The 25455-nt window shown below is 37.5% G+C and overlaps 2 protein-coding genes across 2 annotated transcripts; both read left to right on the top strand.

Moving 5' to 3' along the window:
* The first annotated feature begins 153 nt into the window (after positions 1 to 153).
* LOC105248553 (serine/threonine-protein phosphatase 6 regulatory ankyrin repeat subunit A) lies at positions 154 to 25305 on the top strand. Its single transcript, XM_025411233.1, is given in 16 exon segments — positions 154 to 343; positions 346 to 467; positions 1168 to 1269; positions 3067 to 3168; positions 4121 to 4237; positions 5295 to 5495; positions 6643 to 7026; positions 7820 to 8140; positions 9116 to 10343; positions 10610 to 10785; positions 11079 to 11507; positions 14175 to 15207; positions 23711 to 23838; positions 23923 to 24071; positions 24340 to 24505; positions 25053 to 25305. Coding segments are annotated over 16 exon segments (5058 nt in total). The 3' UTR covers positions 25263 to 25305.
* Positions 16541 to 20420, top strand: LOC112638841 (short transient receptor potential channel 4-like). Its single transcript, XM_025411235.1, has 2 exons — positions 16541 to 18130; positions 19366 to 20420. The coding sequence occupies exons 1-2, from the start codon at positions 17868 to 17870 to the stop codon at positions 19829 to 19831; spliced, it is 729 nt and encodes a 242-aa protein (XP_025267020.1). The 5' UTR covers positions 16541 to 17867; the 3' UTR covers positions 19832 to 20420.
* Positions 25306 to 25455: the final 150 nt, after the last annotated feature.

Raw genomic sequence — 25455 nt, 5'->3', positions numbered from 1 at the left:
AAAAAATAAAGTGAATAACACTACCAAGGTTCCACGTCGCAAACGAGAAGTATCTATTATGCCGTTTTCCTCGCTGTTCGGTACCGTAACGATGGCAGTTCGAACGCGAGGACACTTGAGCGAATCATGCTCGCGAAGGGATCGTAGCATAGCATGAGCAGTAACAGCAAGAAGCCACCGGGAGGCAAGGACGACAAGAAGAATCCCTCCAGCAAAGAGGAGAGCCCGTCGGGCGGGAAGGACGATGGTGGTTCGGCCTCGACCGGAAGTAATGGGGCTGCGGCCGGAGGAGAGCCGTCGCAGCCCGGAAGCAAGCCCAGCTCCGCTGGAGCGACCGCCAGGGAAGGGGCCTGGCGGCTCGCGGCGAGTGGGCCCCCGTGGACCAGCTGCTCAAATCTCTGGAGAAGACGGTGCAAAGTGCGGGGGAGGATGGCTTCATCGTCCCGCTCGCCGGTGTTCTGGACCCGGTCAGTTTCATCGATACGATTGATATGATTGGGAAGAGAGTTTTTACACTGAGGGAAAAATTTTTTTAAATCAAATAAATTTGTTTTCCTGAAACTTTTGCTTCAAATGCAAGGAATTGTTTATTTCGTTTAAGCAAAAGCATTTAATTTTAATTAAATATGCATGTTATATTAAGTACATTATTTTCATTTATATATTTTTTATATTTAAATACTATTTTCGTAAAATGTATACTATAATTTATTAAATTAAATAATTTATTTTTAAAATTAAAAAATTTACAATTTTTGGGAATAAAAAATGCATTTTAATAAATATTTTGTAAAATTAAAATAAAAATATTTAATTAAAAATTATATTTGTTAAACGTATGTAAATAAATACTTAACTTAAGCAAACGGACGTTTTGAATACAAGTAAATACGTGATTAGTACCCACCGAATAAATAGCTTTCTTGAGTTAACTAAAATTTTTTTATTTCGAGATAATTTTTTCCTCAGTGTAGTATAAAAAAAATTAATGTACTCAAATGAGAAAGGTAGTCGAACGAAAAGAAAAAGTAGTTCTCGCGAAGAAAAATAAATCTCTCGCGCGATTTATTCTTAGAAAATTCTGGCGAGAAATCTTGGATTGCAAAAGGACACATTTTATCACAGATTTGTATGATCCTAGATGAAGACTTTTATTTTGATTCACAGATGACGGGGATGACACCATTGATGTACGCAGTGAAGGACAATCGCAGCGCGCTGCTCGATCGGATGATCGAGCTCGGATCCGACGTGACCGCCAGAAACAATGCAAGTACCCCATGATCACGTTTAATAATCAAGAAAGTTGTTTATTTCTTTGATAAATTAAAAAAAGTATGAATTCTACAGTTTCGTAAAAGGGAAAATAAATATAAAAGAGGTAATTTTTTTTTTGGAAAAATACTCCCTCTGAAAAGAAAACATTTGATTCATTGCCTCTTGCCTATTCATTACCGTCGCGATAAATTTTTGTGTTAGAATTACGTGGCACTGACACGTAATAGCTGCAAAGGTGACGCGTGCCGTGAAAAGTACACCTAATGATCAGGCAATTTGTGCTAAGTCAAGTCACTGGAACTGGAAGAAGGGGTAGATTGCGTGAAGGAGGGCCAAGGTCGAGGAGCTTATGTTTATTGACCGAATAAGCAAGAGGGGTACATACACGTGTTAAGAAATAAATAAGGCAAAGTCCTTCCGGTGGCATTTCCCATGACTCGCAGAAGGTTGCACTAAGCGCTTTATTATAATTGACCCTCTCCATCAGACGTGAAAACCGTTGCAGTAACATTAATAATATACAATACCGTAGCATTAATAATATACATTTCGAACTCGAATCTATTACACTCAGTCTTATCGGGAACATTTTCAATGCCTCTTAGAAGGTTACACTTTATAAGCGCTATATAATTAATCTTTTATCAGGTACAAAATGCCAGTTGCAGTTAAAATTTTTTCATGACTAACTCTAAAGATTCGACTTCAATCTATTCCAAGAACCGTTTTTTCGTTGAAGTTGATGGGCTAACCTACTTTCTAGAGTTGATGGGCTACCTCTTTGCAAGAGTGCCTGTCTTATTCATTTGATCAGTAAACCCAAGTCCCTTAACCCTTCCTTAACCTTGGCCCTTCTTCACGCAATCGTTCCCTCGACTTATTTCCCCCTCTTCTCATCTGTGCTAACAATAAGTCAAGAATGACTTGCCTTACATTAGTACAGATTGCGGCTTGATCACTAACTGTAGACGTTTCATGGCATGCAGTCATCAATTGCGTTATTCAAAGTCTCCAGAATAGAAAATGTTATGCATATAAACATATGTAATGTATCATATTTAATTATTTATTTAGACGAACAAAGATAATAATTCTCTTATATTAATTAATTCTCTTATATTATATTTATTTAGATGAACAAAGATAATAATTCTCTCATATTAATTAATTCTCTTATATTATATTAATTCTTTTATAAGGAAAATTTATTATGTAGAAAAATAAATATTTCAACAGCATAATTAGCATCATTTCTGTTACTTGCAATGCATATTAGACGTGTTTCGTAAAAAGGCATTGCAGAGATGAGCATTAATTATGCTAGAGCATCACTTTGTAAGCACATGCAAGACATTATGTACTCACTGCTATTGATTTACTGCCTACCACTCCCACGATTCTGATATAATTTTCGAATAGCATGCTAATACATGATACACGTGATCGAAAGTCTGACATCTATCATTAAAGGCTAACTCGAATTTGTGGGTGCGGCAGAGCAAAATTTTTACGATTTTTATTATTCCATCTTCATAAAATTCCGTCATGACTCAACGAAATAATCGAGCTAATTATATCGTGTTTCTTAAATATCGCTTTTTCATAAGCATTAAACATAAAAGAATAGATATAAAGAATTAAATAATTAATTATGCAACTAATTGAAAATATTATATTGATTTTTGGGAAGGAAAATAAAATGACGTTAATTTTATAATTAAGCAAGTTTAAGATTTTCTGAGAGATAAACACTTTCTGGAATATAAGATGTTTTATTGGTTTTTGCAGGATAATTACAATGCTCTCCATATCGCTGCTATGTATTCGAGGGAGGACGTTGTTAAATTGTTGCTGTCCAAGAGAGGCGTTGATCCCTACGCTACAGGAGGAGTACGAATAAATATTTATTCTTGTAATATTTAGAAAGAAATTTCAAAGAATTTTATTGCAAGATTTAGCGTAATATTGAAAGAAATATTATTTTATATAATATAGATTCACATTCTTTGCATAATTTCAAATAATTTAATTTTGTTATTTGATTTTGCATTTCTTTAGACATCGAAATGCAGGATAAATTCTGTGACTACTTTATTTGGACTCTATTTCAATGTCAAGAATAATGGTTAAAGACTGGTTTAATAATAATTTATTAAAATTTATTAATATATTTATTTAATAATAATTAATAATGGTTAAAGAATGGTTGAATTATGTCAAATTTATTGTATGTCAAATTTATTGTATTTAAGGATGTTTTGTATATACAATCCCAGCAAAAAGTAGCTGAAAATCAATATTGACGAATATATCTATTTTTGGCGTATTTTGAGTAAGAAATTGTGTGGAATATTAGAGATGTATTTTTTAATATTTATTGCGTTTTTACTGAAATATTCCGAATTTTGTTAATCGAAATGATTAACTTTTGGCAGAGAATTTCGCCTTGTAACAGATACATGGTTAATTTCATTGAATTATATTTAATATCTTTTTAACCAGTTAGTACTTGTATAATATTATTTGACCAAATATTTCCTCTGTATCTAAACTTTTGCAAATTTTAAATAAGTTCTGAATATTATTTCCATGTGTTTTTGTCACTTGAATCGACGTGGTTATACGTTTCCCATAAGAACACATGTTAATTCGGTGCAAATTAAAATCCTTGTAACTTGTGAACGTTTTAGTGAATCGATTTAAAAATTGTACCGAAGATTCTAAACTTATGTAAGGACATTCTGTACAATTTTCATTAAATTCTCGATATTTTGAAAATAGATACAAAACATCCTTAAGCGATCTCACATGAAATGTCTATAATTTCGTGAAACATACGTAGCCGAGACAACAAACGGCGGTTCATCTGGTGGCGTCAAGACAAACAGGCACCGCGACGTCGATTCTACGAGCTCTACTGGCCGCTGCCGGACGGGACATCAGGTTAAAGGTCGACGGGGTAAGTCTAATATGGGCAGCATTATTTCACAAACTTGTGCAACCCAATAAACGCCGATAAAATGCGCCTTTTTTTCGGGAGTTTTCCGAACATTACTGTCGAGTCTCGATCATCTCGGTATCATCCAGGGCGAATTTCAATCGTGCGACACCACGGTAAATTCGTGGCCCCAAAACTTCAAATAGAAGTTTCGGAAGATAGAGGTCTTTCTGCAATAAGCCGCGGCACGATGCTCCCATTTCGCGTTTCTCGCGTGACAGGTGCCGCCTGCCGAGAGATCGCTACCTGGTACCAAACGACGCCATAACTCTTCTCCAGCTTGCTTTTTCCACCCTGTCTCTCTTTCCTTCTCTCTCTCTCTTGCTCTCTGTCACACATCCCCGTCGCGATAGTACGACGCCACCGATCCTGGAGGCGTCGGCGGTCGCCGACAGCCCCGGTGATCCTCGCCGTCAGCAGGAAAAAAAGAAACAATAGCCATGATATATCGAGACGAGATGCGCATATTTAGATGTTTCGGACGAACACGAAAAATGTTCGTGTCACCTGTCACGATAGTACCTGTCGAGAGATGTCTTATATGAGAAATAATACCTCCAGACACCTTTCGCCTTTCCAACAGTTTGCATGATTAATATAAATGTTTCTTTTGAATTTTTATGAATTTTTCTACAAATGATTTTCTGCAACTCGAGAACATTTATGTTTCATTTAAAAAGAAACATAGATGATAAAATGAAGTATGTTTGAAAATTTAAAAAGAAGCATGGATGATAAAATAAAATATGTTTTAAAATTTAAAAAGAAACATAGATGATGAAGCGAAATAAAACGTTATTCCTTGAATTTTATAAGACATTTAATTACATGGTAATTACTTTTAAATATAAAAATGAATTGTAATGTGTTTTCTTTTCACGTTTACGTCATTTTTAAAATTCCTTCTCCGTTTTCACAAAGCACATCGCGTAATTATTCGCATACCACGAGCCTTTCTTTCCGGAGGAAAATGTTTCATTTTCAAATAACTCTTCCCAAATCTCATTTCTCGTCGCAGAAAGGAAAGATACCACTTTTGCTGGCAGTCGAGGCTGGCAATCAGTCAATGTGCCGGGAACTTTTGGCGCAGCAAGCGCCTGATCAGCTTCGGGCCACCACGCCAGCAGGTGATTCTGCGCTGCATTTAGCCGCTAGAAGAAGAGACATCGACATGGTGCGGATCCTGGTAGATTACGGCGCCCCCGTCGACATGCAAAATGTACGTTAAATTACGTTAAATGTACGTTAAAGCACGAAGATCCGAAATGAAGCGGAAAATTGAAGCCGGTAATCGGACCGTGTCGTTCGAACTTTGGCGATTACGCAAGTACTTTTAAGGCAAATTGTAGGTCGCGATGCGAACTTTTTATCGTTCCTCGACAAACTGTTATGCGCAATTCTTAATCATTTTTTCTTAATCACAGTTGGGGAGAATTATTTCTTTCATCTTTTCTACATGAGCAATTTCAAGAATTTTAGACGTATCAATATGTGACGAGATATTTTTTTATGATTCAATTAATTTCTAATTAAAATCGATAGAAATTTGATACAAGATTTACGAGAAAATTTGCGAAGAAGCTACACATATAACACAAATCATCAAATATTATGTATACCGCGGTTTATCAATTCCACTCTAGCTTTAAAGCGAGCAAATTGAGTATAAAACTCGACGGGAAATCGATCATATACGATATTGGAGTGACTTACAAATTGTGACTTGCAAATATTAGTAGAAAGAACAGCAAGTTTACTCACTTTTGTGACCCAAATGAGAACAAGACAGAACTTTCTTGTGAAATTTATGAAAACATTTTTCAGATTATTCTAATTGTATTCACCCCTTACAAAATTATTTTACGATCTTTAACCTTTCTCTTGCCGGCGCGTAATAATATGACCAGCAGCGCAAAGGTCTTAATTGCGTCACAAAAAAAAGTTGTGGACACATATACCAGGGCATGCATGCGTAATGAGATCAACTGTCGCACTGCGTCGAGCAAGGATAATATCGTAGACAGGATTAAATTTTCAGTCAACGACGACACGTATTAAGAGAAGCTACCAGCATTAGCTGCTCGTAGGAATTTCTATTCTCACGTACAAGACAATGAATGACGGGAAACAAGATGACGATTAATCGTTAAAATGCAAATTAATTATTATTAATAATCTCAATCTCACTAAACGTATTTTTTCATTTGTACCAATTCAGTGCAAATACAAAAGTGAACATTTTTCCTAACTTTTTAGATCAAAATATATAAACTCGAGTCTCTGTATGATTTTCTACGTGTGATGAAAGAAACAACACATGTATGTAATTCTACTTGAGAAATCTCAGCGTGCAGCATTTATTTCAGGGCGATGGGCAAACGGCGTTACATATAGCGAGCGCCGAAGGTGACGAAACCTTGGTGAAATATTTTTACGGTGTCAGAGCCTCCGCGTCCATCACGGATCATCAGGATCGAACGCCGATGCATCTGGCCGCGGAGAACGGCCACGCTTCCATCATCGAGCTGCTGGCCGATAAATTCAAAGCGAGTATCTTCGAAAGAACGAAGGACGGCTCGACTCTGATGCATATAGCATCGCTGAACGGGCACTCGGAATGTGCCACTATGCTCTTCAAGAAGGGCGTATATCTGCACATGCCAAATAAACGTGGGGCTAGATCTATTCATACGGCTGCAAAGTACGGTCACGTGGGTATTATTAGCACTTTGCTGCAACGTGGAGAGAAGGTAAGTCATCATATGTGAAATTAATTTTCTCCCGGTAAATATAATATAATATATGAATACCATCCACATATTTCTTAATTCTTAATTCTATATATTAGGTGTATAACTAAGTTCCCGCCGTTTTTCTTGCTTGAAAAATGCATTTATTTCAATAAGAAAATGAATTAATATATTAATCAAGGAAAAGGAAAAGGTGATAATCCGATGGGGCCAAGTCTGGAGAATAGGCGGGTGCGGGAGAACTTCGCATTCGAGCTCCAATAGTGTTTCTTTTATGATTCTTGCAACGTGAAGTCGCGCGTTGTCATGCAAATGAATCACTTTATATCGATTACTGGCCCTTTTCGCATCACTTCATCATTCAATCAGTATAATTGTTGTTGGTAGCGGTCAGCTGTGACTGTTTCAGAAATCAATCGATGAGCTTCAGCTGCAGTTTTATTTAAATCAAAGCAGTGAAGAAGTGTATGTCGAAAAAACAACTTATCACGTTTCATTTTACATCGATTCAAAAAATATCCCTTTCACAAAAAATGAATCTTTGCGCACTCAATTTTATTGACAAATGCCTAACTTCACTACATTTGCAGCTGGAGCCATTCAATTATGAGCAGCGGGAACTTAGTTATACACCTAATATATATCTATTATTATTAATATATTAGAATCGCCAGAATTTTGCTAGAGAAATTAGGTCAAGAATAAATATTATAATTCATTCCAAGTTTGAAAAATATTTTTATCTGATTAAATTTTATCTTACATTTTCCACTTCTTCGGGTTTGATGGACAGGTGGACGCGATAACTAACGATAATTACACGGCACTCCACATAGCCGTGGAAAGTGCCAAACCGGCTGTCGTGGAAACGCTTTTAGGATACGGTGCGGAAGTGCACGTGAGGGGTGGAAAACTTCGGGAAACTCCACTTCACATAGCCGCCAGGGTGATCGACGGTGACAGATGCGCTCTGATGTTACTGAAATCCGGAGCAGGACCCAATTTGACAACTGACGACGGCCAAACCCCCGTCCACGTGGCAGCCAGTCACGGGAATTTAGCGACGCTCCTTTTGCTTCTCGAAGATGGGGGAGATCCTATGTTTAAGTCAAAAGTACGTCCACAAGATTTTTAATTACAAAATGTATTTTTTAATATAAAATGTTATATTAATTAAACAGTTCAATAATTAAGTATCGCGTGTAAGAAACAATAATCATCACACTGAGAAAAATCGTTTGATTGTACTAACAAGACGTATATGATTGAAGACATTTTGATTAAATCAAACAAGAATTTCTAGTTATCAATACTCGATTTTTTTATAACTAAAACGTTTAATCGATTTTACTATAAGGATTTGGTTAGTATCTTCTAGTTGAATCTATTAAATTTCTTGTTACATTAATTTCTTTGCTTGCTTCTTAACTTAACTCGTATTCAATATTTGCCATAAAATGTATATAAAGAATTAGTATTAACATTAAATCCAAAGTATATTTTTTTCTCTTACGAGCAGTACTGCCAGAAAGAGGACGCTAGCTCTCTGATTGTGTGTGTTTGAGCTGCATCCTTTTCTTGCATTACTGTTTATCAGTTTAATTTCTAACAAACTGAATTTAAAATAATTTATTCAATAATCTAAATTGAATTTATCCAATAATCTTGTTGGAATTCAGAATATTAAACAGACTTTTGAGATTAGATGAAAAAAATTTTAGACGACTTAGTGTTTGTCGAGTTTAGTATTATTAACCAGAAAATTTGGTAAATTTAACAGGAAGAAATTAATCAGATTCATCTGGTAATTCCTACAAGAATTCTGGTCCATTTTCCAACAGACATACTGGTTGAATCTACCAGAATTCTAATTAATGCAACCAGATTCTTTTTTCAGTGCAATATTACTTACATCAATACACTTACATCAATATAAGGAACAATAATCAATATTACTTACATCAAAATAAGTGATACACATGCATTATTTTCTCAAAGATATCTCAGTGTCAAAATAGACGCTAAATTTTTTACGCGCAATAATTAAACTTGCTTCTATTATATTTTGAGACACTGATTTTCCTCACAGAACGGAGAGACGCCTTTGCACTTAGCCTGCAGGGGTTGCAAGGCGGATGTGGTTCGGCACTTGATAGAATTTGTAAAGGACACGAAAGGTCCGGAAGTGGCAACCGCCTACGTGAACAGCCTAACCAATGATGGTGCCAGCGCTCTTCATTACGCCGCTCAGATCGAACCTTCGGAGGTCATCGTCCCTGGTGACGATCGCGCCGTTGTACGTGCTCTCCTCGACAGTGGCGCGGATGTCTCGTTGCAAACCAAACAGGCCCAGGAAACTGCCTTCCATCATTGTGCTCTCGCGGGCAACAACGAGATCCTGGAGGAGATGATCAGTCGGATGTCGTCCACGGATGTGCAAAAGGCCTTGAACCGACAGAACGCTGTGGGTTGGACGCCGTTGCTGATCGCCTCCAATCGAGGCCACATGGAACTGGTGACGACTCTCCTCGCCAATCACGGTAGAGTCGACGTGTTCGATCTCGAGGGTAGATCCGCTCTGCATTTAGCCGCGGAACACGGCTACTTGCAAGTGTGCGACGCGCTGTTGGCGAACAAAGCTTTCATAAATTCCAAGTCCCGCGTGGGAAGAACCGCCCTGCATCTGGCCGCTATGAACGGTTACACGCATCTCGTTCGTTTTCTCATCCAGGATCACGGCGCTGCGATAGACGTGCTCACCCTCAGGAAGCAGACTCCCCTTCACCTGGCGGCGGGAGCCGGCCAGTTGGAGGTCTGCAAACTTTTACTGGATCTCGGTGCCAATATAGACGCCACGGACGATCAGGGACAGAAACCGATCCACGCCGCGGCTATGAACAACTTCGCCGAAGTGGTGCAACTCTTTCTGCAGAGGCATCCCAGTCTCGTGATGGCCTGCACCAAGGACGGCAACACTTGCGCCCACATCGCCGCGATGCAAGGCAGCGTTCGGGTGATCGAGGAACTGATGAAGTTCGATAGACAGGGCGTGATAACTGCCAGAAATAAATTGACGGACGCGACACCGTTGCAGCTGGCGGCGGAAGGTGGACACGCCGAGGTGGTGAAGGTCTTGGTTAGGGCCGGAGCATCCTGCTCCGACGAGAATCGCGCGGGTTTCACCGCGGTTCATCTGGCGGCTGAGTATGGCCATGGCCAGGTACTCGAAGTGATGAGATCGTCGCAGTCTCTTAGAATAGTTAGCAAGAAACTTGGCGTCACAGCGCTTCACGTTGCCGCTTACTTCGGGCAAGCTGGTGAGCAAAAGACAGTAGCAATATCATGTTTATTTATGGAATCATGGTCGTTATACTAACGATAATTATATTATATTACTAATAATTATGTTGAATTAAATTAAATATTTAATTAAAATAACTTTGATATTTTATTAATAAGAAGATTCTGATCCCAGTAACAGAAAACTGAACAAACTTACACTAGTGCAAGATTTTTTTACGCAACGTTTTTACATGTTTATAGCAAATAAGCTATTAACAAATCAATCTTTAATTGTTTCTAGATACGGTTAGAGAATTACTGACTCATATACCTGGAACTGTAAAATCTGACCCACCAACCGGAGGATCTCTGGTAGGAGAATTGGGAGCCGAATCGGGCATGACTCCTCTTCATCTCGCCGCTTATTCTGGAAACGAGAACGTCGTGCGGCTTCTTCTCAATTCTGCCGGAGTTCAGGTAATTGAATAAAATTTTCGATTGGGTATGAATTTTTTTTTGATATTTTACAAAAGGTCAGTTAATTCATCAGCTTAATATAAACCTAATTTGTGGCATTACTCGGATAAAAAGTATATTATAAAATATCTAACAATAAGTAATATATTCTAACGATGCTCACACATAGTTAGTCGAAGAAATTAAAGAGTTAAGTGATTTAATCGCTACTTTTTACGAGGATCTACGCGAATATATAAGAATGAATTTCAAAATTGAGAAAATTAAATTTACATCGTCTTGAAAACTTGAAGGTGGACGCAGCGACGACGGAGAACGGATGGAACCCCCTGCATCTGGCCTGTTTCGGCGGCCACATAACTGTCGTGGGCCTATTGTTGAGCAGATCGGCGGAGTTGCTGCACAGCGCGGACCGTTATGGCAAAACGGGATTACACATCGCGGCGACCCACGGTCATTATCAAATGGTGGAGGTCCTCTTGGGCCAGGGGGCGGAAATAAACGCGACCGACAAGAACGGCTGGACGCCATTGCATTGCGCGTCACGCGCCGGTTATCTTGACGTGGTGAGACTGCTCGTAGAGAGCGGGGCATCCCCGAAGAGCGAGACGAATCTTGGCTGCGCGCCGATCTGGTTCGCTGCATCCGAGGGTCACAACGATGTACTCAAGTATCTCATGGAGAAAGAGCACGATACATACGCCCTGATGGAAGATAAAAGGGTAAGAAAGAACACTTGTAATCGATAAGCTGAATGGAACTTGGGAAGTCTGAGGAAAAACTTTCTCAACAGGAGGCTTCTTCAAACATCATTTCAATTTCTGAATTTGGGAATTTTTTTTTGATTAGTTACAGATTTTATAGCTTACAATATGACGATTGTAAAAATACGTAAAGTATAAATACGCACTGAGAAAAGTCGTTTGATTGTACCAACAAGATGTATATGATTGAAGGCATTTTGGTTAAATCAAATAAGAATTTCTAGTTACCATGATAAGACTCGATTTTTTATAACTAGAACATTTAATAGATTTTACCAGGGTTGGGTAAGTTTATATTTTTTTTAAACTAAATTAAGTTAAAGTTAATAGGTTAAAAAATTAATTTAGTTATGTTAAAAGTTATACAAATAAAAAATTAACTCAATAAAAGTTACGTTAAGATTAAATTAACGTTAGTTAAGATAAAAGTTAAAATTTTGAAAAGCATTATTTCACTTTATATTAAATTAGATTGTAATTTTAAAATTAGATTACTCTAAATAATAATAATATGAATCATCAAATAAATTTGGGGGGAAAATTAATAAGTTTAAGTTTATGAGTTTTAAAAATAACTAGTTAAAGTTAAAAGTTAACTTTTTTTAAAATAATTAAGTTGAGTTAAAAATTATTAACTTTTTAACTTTTTTTTAACTTTTAACAAATCAACCAATTATTACCCAATCCTGGATTTTACTATAAGGATTTGATTAGTATTTTCTGGTTGGATCTATAAAATTTCTTGTTACATTAATTTCTTTGCTTGCTAGGCGGTGAGCCACTCTTAACTTAACTCGTATTTAATTTGCCATAAAATGTATATAAAGAAACAATATTAACATTAAATCCAAAATATGTATATTTTTTTTCTCTTACGAACAGTAGTATCAGAAAGAGGACGCTAGCTCTCTGATTGTGTGTGTTTGAGCTGCATCCTCTTCTTGCATCACTGTTTATTAGTTTAATTTCTAACAAACTGAATTTAAAATAATTTATTCAATAATCTGGATTGAATTTATCCAATAATCTTATTGGAATTCAGAATATTAAACAGATTTTTGAGATTAGATGAAAAATTGAGATTAGATGAAAATTTTAGACGACTTGGTGCTGTCGAGTTTAGTATTATTAATTAGAAAATTTGGTAAATTTAACAAGAAGAAATTAACCATAATCATCTGGTAATTCCTACAAGAATTCTGGTTCGTTTTCCAACAGACATACTGGTTGAATTTACCAGAATTCTAATTAATGCAACCAGATTTTTTCTCAGTGCGAGTAATTAAATAATATTTAATTCTTGCATCACTGTTTATCAGTTTACTTTTTAACAAACTGAATTTAAAATAATTTATTCAATAATCTGGATCGACTTTATCCAATAATCATGTTGGAATTCAGAATAATAAACAGACTTTTGAGATTAGATGGAAAAAATTTTAGACGACTTGATACTGGTGAGTTTAATATTATTAACCAGAAAATTTAACAGGAAGAAATTAATCAGATTTATCTGGTAATTCCTACAAAAATTCTGGTTCGTCCATTTTCCAACAGATATACTGGTTGAATCTACCAGAATTCTAATTAATGCAAACAGATTTTTTTCTCAGTGCGCTTTTAATAATGTGTTATATAAATTAATAACATATTTAAATTATTTTATTTGAAATTATGTATATATTTTTTTAATTTTATATCCATGAAAAAGTTTCCATCGCGGATATCACGATTTAATTTAAAGACTTCTTTTCATCGTAAAGTCACACAGCATCATATAACAATTATTTCGTAGAATTATATTGGGGACGAAGTATTATACTTTGAAAATTCATGAAGCATTTGTGGATCGAGAGATGCACGACATTTAGAAAGTTTACTAATTTTCTCAGACAAAGTCGGTAAATCGAACTAATAAATCTGCGCTTTAATGTTAGGTACACACGCGAAGTGCAGTTGCGCCGACTTCGTGATCAAAAATTTATTGATAATACACGCGTTCAGTTCAAATAATTTTGAAACAAGATCAGTATCTCTATTGCATAAAATTCTGCAGTCGTGCTGTTGCAGAAAACTTTACCGTAATACGATTAATTAAGCTTCACAGCAATTAAACGAAGTACTGCGAATCAAAGTCTGGAGTTATCCATAAAACATGATATTTATCTGTATTTATTTGCCGCAACTTGAAGTAGATTGGAGAATTTAATTATAAGATAACGTAAAAGAATTTAAAATGTCATACTGCAATTATAATTTCATTAAAAAAAATAGAAATAAATTATCTAATTTAATAATCTATATAAAGATTATATAATTAAAGATTATATAATTATAAGATTATAATTATAAGATTATATAATTATAATTATAAAGATTATATAATTATAAGATTATAAAATTATTAGAAATTTTTATTGTAATTATTCGAAATTTTTAATGATTAATAATCTATATAAAAAATATTTATATATAAATAGAATACACGATAAAAAAGAATTGAAGTTATTTAATCAATTAATGATGATTATGGATGATTAATGTCAAGAATCATGAGATCATAAAAATCTTCTTGCTTTGCTCGATTCCGCTCTTTTTAATTCGAGTAAACTGTTGGATTTACAGTTTGTCTACAACATGATGGTCTGCAGCAAGAGTCACAACAACAAGCCGATAGAGGAATTTGTTCTGGTGTCGCCCGCACCGGTGGACACGGCGGCCAAGCTGTCCAATATCTACATGAAACTCTCCGAGAAGGAGAAGGAGCGGGCCAAGGATCTGATCGCGGCCGGGAAACAGTGCGAGACCATGGCTACCGAACTGCTTGCTCTGGCGGCAGGCGCCGATTCGGCCGGCAAGATCCTGACGTCGATGGATCGTCGAAACGTCGAGTTCCTGGACGTGCTGATCGAGAACGAGCAGAAGGAGGTAATCGCGCACACGGTGGTGCAGCGTTACCTGCAGGAACTTTGGCAGGGTAGTTTGAACTGGAACGCATTCCGGACAATCCTGCTGTTCATCTCCTTCATCATCTGCCCGCCCGTTTGGGTAGTATTCGCTCTTCCACTCGGGCACAAGTACAATAACGTGCCCATCATCAAGTTTATGTCGTATCTCACGTCGCACATCTATCTGATGATCTTTCTGCTGCTGGTCGGCATCACGCCGATCTATCCGGTAGTGATGAGAGCGACTCTGATACCGTACTGGTACGAGTGGTGCCTGCTGGTGATGCTATCGGGCCTGTTGCTGTTCGAGCTGACGAATCCTAGCGACAAGAGCGGTCTGGGCTGGATCAAGCTAGCGGTGCTGCTCTTCGGTATATTCGGCGTGGCGTTTCACCTGATGGGATTCGTAATGATCAACAAACTGTACTGGCCGACCCTGCTCTACCTGAGAAACCAGCTTTTTGCCCTCAGTTTCCTTCTAGCTTGCGTGCAGATACTGGACTTTCTGTCGTTCCACCACTTATTCGGGCCATGGGCGATCATTATCGGTAATCTTATGAAGGATCTCGCGAGATTTCTCGCGGTCTTGGCCATCTTCGTCTTCGGCTTCTCCATGCACTTCGTCGCGCTCAATCAGGCCTTCAAGAACCATCAAAACTTGCAGGAGGTGCGCGCGGAGGAAAGCAAACCGAGAAAGATATTCGAGGACGGTAAGTTCGAGATTCATATTTTCCACGTTTCCCCTTTCTTCAATCGATCTCTTTTCTTTTTACTGTACAATTTGACGCCAATCGAAAGCTAGTGGCGCAGTAATTGTATTTTTTACAGCTCTTTCCATCTATAAGACATATATACATATACATATATGAATATATGCGCACACATATATTGTATATTGTAGATATCGTAGATACATTACGTAGATACGTAAATACGTAGGGCTAGATCTTAGATTGGCAATCGCTTGGACGCGGTACTGGTTCTATGAACAGGATGTAGACCGTGCTTTCGCCCACGCAGGTGCTAATTCGCGTGGGTACCAAAATAACGACACAGTTCCCTTTACTCTTTCTGTAAAATTGGTAACTTCCCTTCCACTCCTAGAGTCAGTTTATATCGAGAGTTCGAAAGCTGGTATAATCTCTGGATGAATTTAGATTTCGAGGTGACGTCGAAATCTAAAGCGAAACTCTTGCGTGAATTTGGCGGGTTTCAGCGACTAGTTTTTATATCAGTTTATGGAAGAAACATTTCTCTCCTCACCCATTCGCTAAATTTATCCCCGATTCTCGAAAAAAAGTCACCGTGGATGCTGTGGTCAATTCGCGCGTTAGACACTTTTCGCAATTATTATTTATCGAGATTCGAAAAGCAAGTCTGCTTTATATCGATCATACTCAGAGGCACGCGGAACGATACGAAATCATAATCGAATGAATTACAATGATAGATATGGCCAATGTTACGGAATGGATGATGGAGACGCCATCAACGGCGCCTCCTCGTCGCTACGGCCGCTACAAGAAAAAGAATGAGTGTTGTGACGATAACGACAGAGATAGTAAGTTTTGCTGGTTGAGAAAGATTAATCGGAAGCAACCGAACGGAAAGCGACCTAAACAACAATCGCACGTGCGAAACTGAATGCAGGACACGGTCCATCTCGGTGTCGTCTCGTCTGCATCGTGCATTTGGCCAGTGTGTGTGTGCGTGTATGTTGTCTGCTGAGACTGCTGCCTGATATGATGAAAAAAAAAGAATGAAAAAAAAAAAAAAGAGAAGACAGAAAAGATAGAGCAACGCCCGACGTTATTCTTCGTTCATCTCGTATGCTGCGATTCGGAAGCGACAGTAAAAACACGAGGAGAGAAAGCGATTGATGGGTGTTCGTTAAGAATATCTGAATTATAATAAATACGAAGGGATATGTTATATCACACACACATATAACACAATGTAACATTGCAAGGGTCATATAAATTGTTATTATTTTTTTTTTAATTGTAGGCTTTTTCGAAAGGATTTTTTTTTCAACTTTTTTTTTTACGTAAAATGTATTTTCCTTAGTTCTCTGGACTACGTGTCCGCGTCGCAGCTTACCGAATGAATATCTTGTATTGATCTCAGACAACTTGTTCTGTCTGCGCAATTGATTAGATATCGATTAGCATTATTGGCCGGAGCATATTGTGCTCGTGTTTTTCTTTCACAGCCTCTGTCCGTGTGCATCCCCATGTCTCGCTGTACGTATACGTCCATATGTGTACATACATGAGAGCACACGTATGTGTATGTACGTGTGCGTATGTATTTCTACATATCTGTATATTACCTGTGTTATTTAGTAGGTTGTTTAGAGATCGTTCTATGCTAGTTGAACGCCGATGTTGTCTCTCAGTTCATGATGTGCATCAGCTGCACGCACGTTTATGTGTGATTCTTCGAGAGATCGAGCTTACGGATTCCACGTTTTCCATTCCACAAAGAATGCTCGTATTCGCGTATCTTTTTTTTTTTACTTTCCTCCGCACTGGACAGGACTCCGTCCTTCGGACATGACAAGATTTCTCCCCTTCCTCTCCCGTGTCCTTGCATGCAAGCAACGCGACGTGTCGCGTTCACCTCTGAAGAATTGCGCAAGGAGGGCGTGCCTCTCCGAGCTGCATGCCGCATCTTTTTTTATCCACTACAAACATACGTGCGGTATGTTTCAAAATCTCCACCCGCGACCCCCCTCCCCCCTCTCATTCAGCACGGTTACGCACGATTGTACGATTAAACCGATCGTTCGACCACTGGCTGCCTCGAGAAAGAAGCTGCATCGATAAAAAAACGCAACGCATCTCTCCGTTTAGCAAGACGCTCTTCGCTCGTCCTGAAACGCGTAGAATTTCCATCGAAATTTCGTCTTTTAGCGAGACGAGATGTATAGAAAAGAAAAAAAAAAAAAGAAATGAATCAATTGGTTGTAAAAGCAAGGCGAATTCGAGCGACGAGGTGCTGAAAGATCGAGTGGCAGTGTACGCACTGGACGATGAAGCTGCAGTCTGCAATGAGAAATTGTCATGGCATGCATCCAGCGCATTAGTCCGCAGCCGCAGCTGCAGAGCATGGCCCAGAGTCTATATAAAAAAAGATGCATGAGCATGTTCGTTCCTCCGTTTGCTCGTTTGTTCGCTCGCCCGCTCGCTCGATCGTTCGTTATGGAACCTCACACGTGTGCATTCATATATTATAAAATAGCGAGTACCCACAGTAGTAGCCAGAATTTGTAATGGCACGAATGGCAATGAGCTAAGGAGAAAGAAAGTGCTCTTAGAGCTACCAAGAAACGTCTTGTGTGTGTGTGTGCCTCGTAATTCCAGTAAAGATGAATCCGATACTCGCCTTCGAGTATCTGTTCTTCGCCGTCTTCGGACAAACGACCCACGGCGAGCTGAAGGTCGAGCACAATCAGCCGCAGTGGACCTCGGTCCTCTTCAAGTTGACCTTCGGCGTGTACATGTTGGTCTCGGTAGTGGTGTTGATTAATCTGCTGATCGCCATGATGAGCGACACGTATCAACGGATACAGGCGCAGTCGGACATTGAGTGGAAATATGGACTCAGTAAACTGATCCGTAACATGCACAGGTAAGCCCGCGATCTTTTAAGACCCGAATAAGAGCGCGATAAGCATATGATAACTGGGCGCTGGTTAAAATAGCATATCGAATTATCTCTTACCTCGTCCGCGGCCCGGAGAACGTTAAAAATAAAGTAACCGTGATCTTTCGCGGCTCCTATTCGTGTCCATCGCGTATCTACCGCGTCTGATAAGGCATAGTTCGCGGTTGTCGTTCGCTTTTATACAGGATGTTAAAAGAGTCTGGACACGGTCGAATATTTCGATAAGGAAGGGCTTTACTAGAAAGTGTTTCAGACAAAAGTTGTATGGCTTCGAGGGGAACATAACGTGGTACCATTTGTTTGACGTTTGAAGAGTTATTTGTAGGTCACTTTTGATTTCTTAAATTGAACACTACATTTTTTATTGTACATTCTTATAGCTTATTTCAAGAGCTTTCCAAAACACTATAATTAAGTTAATTTTCATGAAGTACTTTCCGAGTTATGAGGCTTGAAACCATTTATTAATTCTTAATTTATTAATTTATTAATTCTTAATTTCTTAATTTTACATAAATTGTAAAATATCTTGTAAAATATTCATTTTTCGATTATCTTACTTCAATATATTTTTATGTACAAAATAATGAGAGGAATCAATTGATGTAAAGAAAGCACATCGTTATTTTTAAGAAAAAAAAATGTAATTGTTAATTGGAAATTACATTTTTTTTCGAAACAACTGTGTGTTTTCTTTACACCAATTGATTCCTCTCATTATTTTGTACATAAAAGTATTAAGGCAAGATAATCGAAAAATGAATATTTTACAAGATATTTTATAGTTTATGTAAAATTAAGAAATGATTTCAACCCTCATAACTCGGAAAGTACTTCATGAAAACTAACTCAATTATAATGTTTTAGAAAGCTCTCGAGGTCAGCTACATAAATATACAATAAAAAATATAGTGTTCCATTTAAGAAATTGAAAGTGACCTTCATGGGATATTCAAGTAGCTCTTCAAGATCAAACCAATGGTACCACGTTATGTCCTCTTCGAAGCCATACAACTTTCGTCCGAAACACTTTCTAGTAAAACTCTTCCTTATCGAGATATTCGGCCGTGTCCAGACTTTTTTTAACACCGTGTATAAGTACAATACTACTCGAGGCGGTTCTTTAACTAGCTCGCTGTTAAGCAGTACGGGGTTAACGGAGCACACCGTGTAGGAAACCGCGAAATTGCGTGTTGCAGAACTACCACAGCTCCGTCCCCGTTAAACTTGCTCACCACCTGGATGGTGTACTTCATCAAGCTGTGTAAGCAGCGCGCCGCTAAACGTAAACGACCGTCGTTGGTGCATATGATGGGGCTGCAGCACGGCAGCCGTTTATCGCCCAGATCGAAGATGGGCGCGAAATGGTTGGCCAAGGTTAAGAAGGGCCAAGTCCGTCCGAAGGACAGCATGACCCTCTCCGTGGTTCACCTCAGCCCGCTGGGTAGCCAGCTCTCCTTCAATACAGCGACCAGAATAGAAAACGTGGTGGACTGGGACTCGATCAGGAAGAAGTATCTCGCTCTGACCGGCAACGAACCCGAGAAGGAAGACGCGGAGAAGGAGGGGAAGAGCGACGAGGACGAGAATGAGGATGAGAAGGGGCAGACGGCTTCCAACGCCTCGACGATACCGGCGACGACGAACCCAAATCCGCCTGTGTAAACATCGTCATCCACGGATACTGAACGGCAGCGCGAGCAAACGAGCGATCAGATACAGTCGCGAGTTCCGCTATTACGTACTTAACAGAGACTTAAAAAAAAAAAAACAAAACGCTGTACAGAAGTTACTCATCAAACATTCGCCACGAATAATTTTTTACGTAAAATTATAAACCGCTACCGCAGACACAAATCCCGACGATCGAGCGAGACCATCCATAAAGGATCGATCCTTGCGCGACGACCGGCCTAGCATTTTAAGCATCTAAGTAAGTAAAGTCCCGATGTGATTCGTGAATCTCGTAGGAATGCATAATTGATGTTGTTTATGTCAGATATGAGTATGAAAAGTGATTTTGTCGACACCACCATATCCTTCTCCGTCACATGGCATGACCAGATAATGCCTGCGAATGTTAAACCCCACCACATCCGCTCGATGCTTCATTGAATGTTGGATCATTCATTCGCGACATTATAATTTTCGCGTTTCTAGGATACAGAATTTCGACTCGTTGCGATGAAACTCTTTTTCAGAGCCTTTTATTGTAAACATCAATTTAAGTTAAATGTAAGACTTATAATTTAAAAAAAACCTATGCATTTTTTTTCTGTAGGATGGAGAGGCTACTTGAGTTAATTGAGAGGCTACAGTTAACTTTAACTAACATTTACGCGGACAGCTCATATAATAACATAACATTACTGACAACACAAACGTCTAAGGACGCATCTCATCTAAAGGTATCTCAATTTTTCAGATGTTCCTTGGATATGTTGGGATTGCACGAAACATACATCACAATCTCCTCAGTTCCTCTTACGTCTCATGTGCTTAAAATTAGAAACCGTCCTGTTAGAAAAGAATTTCGTTCTCTTAGGACACCTGAACCTTTTCTGACGAATCAAAGAATTCATGCAAATTGCAGCAAACGTACCTTGTATGGCTTGAAATCGATTCATTTCTCGACGTTTTCAAGTAGTAGCAACGTTAGCATGTATCTGAACAGTGGCAGAGAACTTTGCATAAACTTTGCATACGTTCGCGCGCATTTACACGAGACTTTTACGAGACACGTTATTAATACGTATTTACAGTCAAGATAAATCCCATATACGTGGTCGAGTTGTTGTTCTTCGCCATCTTCGGTCAGACGACGCACGGAGACTTCAAGAAAGAATTGAACCAGCCCGAATGGACGAAGAGCCTTTTCAAGCTCGCCTTCGGCATTTACATGTTGGTGTCGGTGGTGGTGCTTATTAATCTCTTGATCGCCATGATGAGCGATACCTATCAGCGGATACAGGCTCAGTCGGACATCGAGTGGAAGTATGGATTGAGCAAGCTTGTTCGAAACATGCACAGGTAAGAAAAAAGAAATGGTTCTAGAGAAGAAAATAAGAGAAAAGAAAGAGGAGACAGTAAGAAAGGAACAAACGATCGCACGATTTGCCATCGTGTCTTTCGTCATTGTGTCTAATTCCGTACTTTCGACGTGTAACAGGACTACCACGGCACCGTCCCCGTTGAATCTGTTGTCTACATGGATCACGTACTTTTGCAAGCTCTGCAAGAAACGCTTCAACAAGAAGAAAGAACGGCCTTCTCTGATGAACCTGATCGGCAATCGCATGTCCCCTCGCTCTAGAATGGGAGCAAAATGGCTGTCCAAAGTGAAGGGTAGACAAATCGCGCACAAGGACAGTGTCACTTTGTCGGTCAGTCACCTGAGTCCACTCGGGAGCCAATTATCCTTCAGGAATACCGTCAGGATAGACAATGTGGTCGACTGGGAGGTCGTCAGGCGCAAGTACAGAGACTTGTACGGCGAGGAAGTCGAGGAAAAGCCGGTCGAAGAGAACAAGGAATCGACGGAGCCGAATCCACTGGCAGCCTTAGAGGGTGTCAATGAGAAATCGAAGCTGCTTGGGGCTTGAACTTCGAAAAGGAAACACTGGAGAAGGAGGCATATATATTCGCCGACAATATTCTCTTGTAGCTCTCGCCACAGAAGGAGAAAAGGATTCTCGCTTTTGCGGATCCGCCGCTTTAAATGCGCTGCAAAATTGCATGCATTTATGTACTTGTACATATCGCAGTATCGCGTATTACGTGAAGAACCTTGTGTCAATACCTTTGAAAATAAACGCCTAGTTCGATCTTGCCTCGCTTGTACAGTTATTATTAAGCTAGCGAACCCGCTCCTTGTGATCCATAGTCTAATTGATTGCCTGTACCACGTTTTAGAGACTACCATGGGGAATACCCGTGTGCATAGGGATCGTTCCACGTCACGTTTGACGGTTAGTCTCTCTCTCTCTCTCTCATTAACATTATTAATTATTAATCTCTCTCTCTTCCGCCTGGAATGTCTTATCGATTATATACATATATATATATATATATATATATATATATATATATAATATATATAGCGCAATTATATAATGATTCTCTTGCAATGCGATGCACGCACCGATCATTAAGTCTGCATCATATTGCTCACGATATTCTTGCGTATTCGGCGCTCGGTACACATATCTATAAAATGTGTATCCATATATATAGGGCTGCGAAATCGCGACATCATGTTAGAATTGCCTTCGTCGATGCTCGTGTCATTCATTATATACACATAATTTTGATGTGTAGCTTGTATATTCGCTGATGCGTCGATTGTGAAGTTGAACAAAGTTGTACGCGCGCCTACTGGATTCACCTTCCAATCATACGCACATTCAAGTTCAGCCAGCACGCATCATCAAAATGTATACCCTGTTAGAAATGGTTGAATTAAAATGGATTCGCAAAGGGATATTTTTCTGTAGATAATGAACATATAATTTTTAAAATCAAATTTTAGTTTTGAATCTACTAATCTTCATTCTATTTGCATGTAAAACAGTTTAGATTGAATGTAAAAGATCGATAAAGAAATTAAATATTCTTATTTTTAAAATAGAAATATTACTTTAATAATTAATTTAATATTATATAATTTAGTTCATTTAATATAAAACTTTAATATTTAATTTAAATAAGTTAGAATTTGATTTCCTTTAAAATTTAAATTGCCAAGAAATAAAATGTGCATTTAGAAAGGAGAAAAAAACTTAAAAATTCTAGACGTAACTTAAGAATTCCATATATCCGATTTTTATAAAATAACTTATTATTTTATTAAACATTTTTAATTTGACAGAAAAAAACATTTCTCTGTCGATTCTTTTTAATTTTCCTATTTTACGCAGGGTGCATAAAAACGGCTCGAAATGCAGTTCTCACGTTGCAAGCCGCATTCATCTCATCCATCTTACATTTGAATGCGTTGAAAAACTTTTCTCACCGATATGTAATCTCTCTAATATGAACACCATCGCAATTACTTTACTGTTATCGAAATCTACTGCTCTATTCATCTCATCGCATGTTTTAAATCTTATAAAGCTCGCTGACTTTTCTTCTGATTGATCAATTTTAATAATAAACATTTTAATAATAAACGAATAACACAGTTGACTATCTCGTCAGCATGAATCTTTACAGACTTTAATAATCCAAGAATTGTAAATACATATATATATATATTATGCGATTTTTCTGCTTATAGCCAGAATGAAACGACGATAATAGTAACACATGATTTTTATTTCGTATCAGAATAATGCGAAATTTGCAATCATAAATGCAATATATCTGAAAATTGCTACTAGTTATAAACACATACCAACTCAGTTGTACTATACCGCTGTATATTAGCATAGGAACAAATCTATAATTTTTAATAACGTATATAGCTGCGTATATATGATAGGTAAAATTAACTTATTGATCAAGAGAATTCATTTAATTTATTGATTCTCTCTTCTGTTTGCACAGTTAAAGTTAGTGCGATCAATATCACAGAGAATCTTCTCTTCGCCATTTTCGGCAAAAAAGATACCGACGACTTTACAATTTCGTTGAAAAGGAATCAGCAGCCAAGGTGGACGGTTTATTTCTTCAAGGTGAGGAACCAACATTATATTACACATTATCTGTCGAATGTATCCATATATGTATGTAACAAATAATTATTTTCGCCTTCATAGATATCATTCTCCTTATATATGCTCGTTAGCGTCATAGTGATGATTAACTTATTAATTGCTATGATGAGCGACACGTATCACAAAGTGATATCGCAGAGTGATATCGAATGGAAGTATGGTCTCAGCAAACTAATACGTAAGATGCAAAAGTAAGTAGATAAGTTTTTACATTTTCATAAAATTTCTTGCTCTCCCTCTCTTCAAATTTTAAATTTTAAATTAAATAAAACTTAAGTTTTTTTGTCGTTTCTAATTATATGGCGATAATTAAATTCCTTACTTTCTACTATCATGTAATTCCTTGATCAGAGACAGGAGACTTCCATAGAAAATTTATGATGCGAGACTTTTGATGCGCTTCTGTAAATTTGGAAAAAAAATCTTTATTATATTATCGATCTTGTTTTTTTTTTCAAGAACAAAAACCGCGCCAGCCCCGTTAAATCTCATTACTACATGGACGGAGTATTTGAAGAGTGTCTGTATAAGAAAACGCAATGCAAGGCAAAAGATTGACAGATCTCATGGTTACATGGAACCCGATGTGCATCAAAGAGACTTTCCGAAATATCCACTTTCCAGCGTACGTAGATATCAGATATGCTTGTTGCAGACGTATCGATTCGATTCATAATTATATTTGCCTGTTTAAAATTTTCATATCCGTTTGTGCTTTATTGCAGAAACGGATATGAAAATTTTAATTTCTTCATTATATATTGTAAACATGTGATTCTGCATTATATATATATATATATATATATATATATATAATTATATATATATATAATAATTATATATATATATAATTATTATATATATATATATATATAATTATTATATATATATATAATAATTATATATATATATATAATTATTATATATATATATATATAATTATTATATATATATATAATTATTATATATATATATATATAATAATTATATATATATATATATATATATATATATAATAATTATATATTGTAAACATGTTATAATTTACTAATGTTATCGTATTTATGAGGATACATATTATTACACATGCCAAAGTTTTAATTTCCAGATATTTTCGAAAATTTATTAAATAATTTCAGGTCTTTATATCTGTTCCTCTTTCGTCTTTTTAGAATAACAGAATAATTCCACGAACAAAGGACAGCGTCAATTTTTCATTACTTCAATTAAGTCCGGCCAACAGTCAAAGTTCCTTGAGTAATATTTCGAGGATAGACAACGTCGTCGATTGGGATACAATTCGTCGAAAATATCGCATGCAATTTTGCGGCAAAATCGAGAAATCGTCCGATGGGGTGGCAAAGCTTGCTAGAATGGCTTAACTAAATAAAATCTATGCAACATATATATGTGTGCAATATATAGGCGTCGTTTTTTTTATTATTACCTCCTAGATATCGTAATCATATTTGTGTAATAGATACATATATATGTATATATAAGTAAAATACTTTCTATACTCTTTTGTACGTTTCTCTGCGATATTGCTATAATTGTAATAAAATATATATACGT

Source organism: Camponotus floridanus, unplaced genomic scaffold (assembly GCF_003227725.1).
Source record: "Camponotus floridanus strain SB8 unplaced genomic scaffold, Cflo_v7.5 scaffold384, whole genome shotgun sequence".
NCBI lineage: Eukaryota > Metazoa > Arthropoda > Insecta > Hymenoptera > Formicidae > Camponotus > Camponotus floridanus.
The sequence above is the reverse complement of the archived record's forward strand: the minus strand, read 5'-3'. Positions and strand labels throughout refer to the sequence as shown.